This window comes from Pneumocystis jirovecii (assembly GCF_001477535.1).
Source record: "Pneumocystis jirovecii RU7 chromosome Unknown supercont1.42, whole genome shotgun sequence".
NCBI classification, from domain to species: Eukaryota; Fungi; Ascomycota; class Pneumocystomycetes; order Pneumocystales; family Pneumocystaceae; genus Pneumocystis; species Pneumocystis jirovecii.
The window spans coordinates 1-2,123 of record NW_017264816.1 but is presented as its reverse complement, the minus strand read 5'-3'; the positions used below and the strand labels follow the sequence as shown (position 1 = coordinate 2,123).

General features: G+C 30.0%; 1 protein-coding gene across 1 annotated transcript; it reads right to left on the bottom strand.

The window, feature by feature from the left end:
• T551_03720 (uncharacterized protein) lies at positions 1 to 2,087 on the bottom strand (the record flags this gene model as incomplete). The annotated part of the gene is made up of 3 exons (XM_018375983.1): positions 1 to 647; positions 804 to 1,964; positions 2,009 to 2,087. 3 exons carry the CDS (start codon positions 2,085 to 2,087, stop codon positions 1 to 3), a joined length of 1,887 nt encoding a protein of 628 aa, XP_018227805.1.
• Positions 2,088 to 2,123: the final 36 nt, after the last annotated feature.

Here is a 2,123-nt window from a genome sequence, read left to right as displayed (position 1 = left end):
TCAAGCCGACTTACTAAGCGTAGAATCTTTAAGTTTACTATAGTTTATGTGACCACTGTAACATGCTTCTTCCAGCATTGTACAATTAGTAATATTCTTAAAAATGTCTGATAAACTGTGACATTCATAAACATAAGATGCACATTCCGTTAAAGTAGGAGGTTCTGATACATATAGTAAGCCTCTCTTTAAATCACCATACCTTGCTGAAAAATCATGAAATAATCTATCAAGTAAGTTACCTGGGGAAGTTATCGAGGCGGGGGGGGGGGGGTGATTAGGGGTAGGGTGTAAACACCATCTAAATAAGACCTCGTTAGTTCCTCCAAACTCAGCACATATATCTAGAATAGGCTGGTGTAACTTAAAAGTATCAGAGGATTGAGATAGATGAGATTGATTAAAAATGCTAAAATCAGTGGATGGTATTTTTTCTTTGAGTTTTTTCCAAACATCATTCAAGTGAGATCTTTTTATACCCAGTGTATAACATAGAGCTTTTAGATTTTCACATGGACTTTTAATACCAGAACAAACATGTTCAAAATAAATGCATTCTTCCATTAGCATTTGACATTGAGGTATAGTTATAATGTTTGCTGTACTGTTCCATAGTATAGTCCAAACACCTTTTGTAGAAGTAAGACCTAAATCTTCAAATGTTTTGTTTAAATTGATACATGTTTCATTGATGCTTTCATTCAAATTATCGCATTCATCAGTTCGTTTACTTTCACAATATGCATCAAGATTAAAAAATACACGTTAATGATTAATGCAATCATATTTAAGAAAGTCTATACATTTTTGTTTTAAACTAGAACCAAGTCTCCTTGAGGAAGCTCCAAATATTATAAGAAGAGTAAGATATGGATTTTTATAAGGCAGTGAAACGCTATTTTCTCTTTCATTAAGAAAAAACAAAGTCAAATTTACGTTTTTAAACATCGAACTGCATTCTCCTAAAGAAAAGTTGTTTATAAACAGCATATCTGGATCAATGTTTTTAGTGCATTCTTCTATTATTGACTTGCAAAGATTCTTTGTTGCCTGATTACGACAATGTAATAACAAATAGTACTCACAAACGCCAAGCAATGAGCAATTATTTCTCGTTATTTCTTTTGTATAGCCTGTAATATGGAGCTTTTCTGAAAGAAATTCCTTAATATAATAGTTAAAACATCGACAAGTAAAGATAACACTTTGAGCAAAGTGTTTACATGTATCCTGTATTCCAAAACAAGACTTTACCATAGTAGGCCCGAAAGAGGTTACACAATGGCATTTGTCAAGAAGACTGTCAACACATTGACTATATTCTTCAAATTCATTATGTTTTGGATTATGTGTTAGTTCACTATTTATTATTTTTTCACCTATAAATTTCAATAATATGCTATTTTCACTATCTTTTGTATATTTCTTATAACAAAGCCCATTAAATCTAGCACATAAATCGCCAATTAAAGTGTGACAGATTCTTTGAAAAACTACACACAACGTTCCATAATTTTCGCAGTGCTCTGCTTCTATTCTTGTATTCTTCTCTCCCACAAATAAATCTTCACCTAAATAATAATAATAATCGAGTTTTTCCTTTATACCATTACATTTTTTATTTAAGTCTTTTTTAATATCACCATTAGTAAAGAGACCTTTGCAATAAGTATTTCTTTTATCTAAGTTGCACAGTCTTTTTAGTACATTAGAAAAACCTCCTTCTGGTAGCTTTTCTACGAATTTTTTACATAAATATTCTAAATATAATTTACATTGTCTTTCAGTTGTGATAGAATCTTCTAAGATAAGACTATACATAGAAGTATCATCATCTAAAACAATAAACCATGCGGATGAAGTTAATGAGCGTTTTGATAAGGAATTAGTTAATTCAGAATAGGTTGATGAGTTATAACCCCTAATTTTTTTTGAAGTAAATAAATTTAAGTTTTCTTTTGGTTCTAAAAGATAAAAATTAAAAAAAAACGAAAAAAAATAAAAATACCATAAGTATTAATACCTTTCGAAAAAGCATATGATATTGTGCTTAAAATCACAAAGATAACAAAAACAAAAGTCTTCATTTAGAGAGATGATATGCTTCAGTTGTTTCCATTATG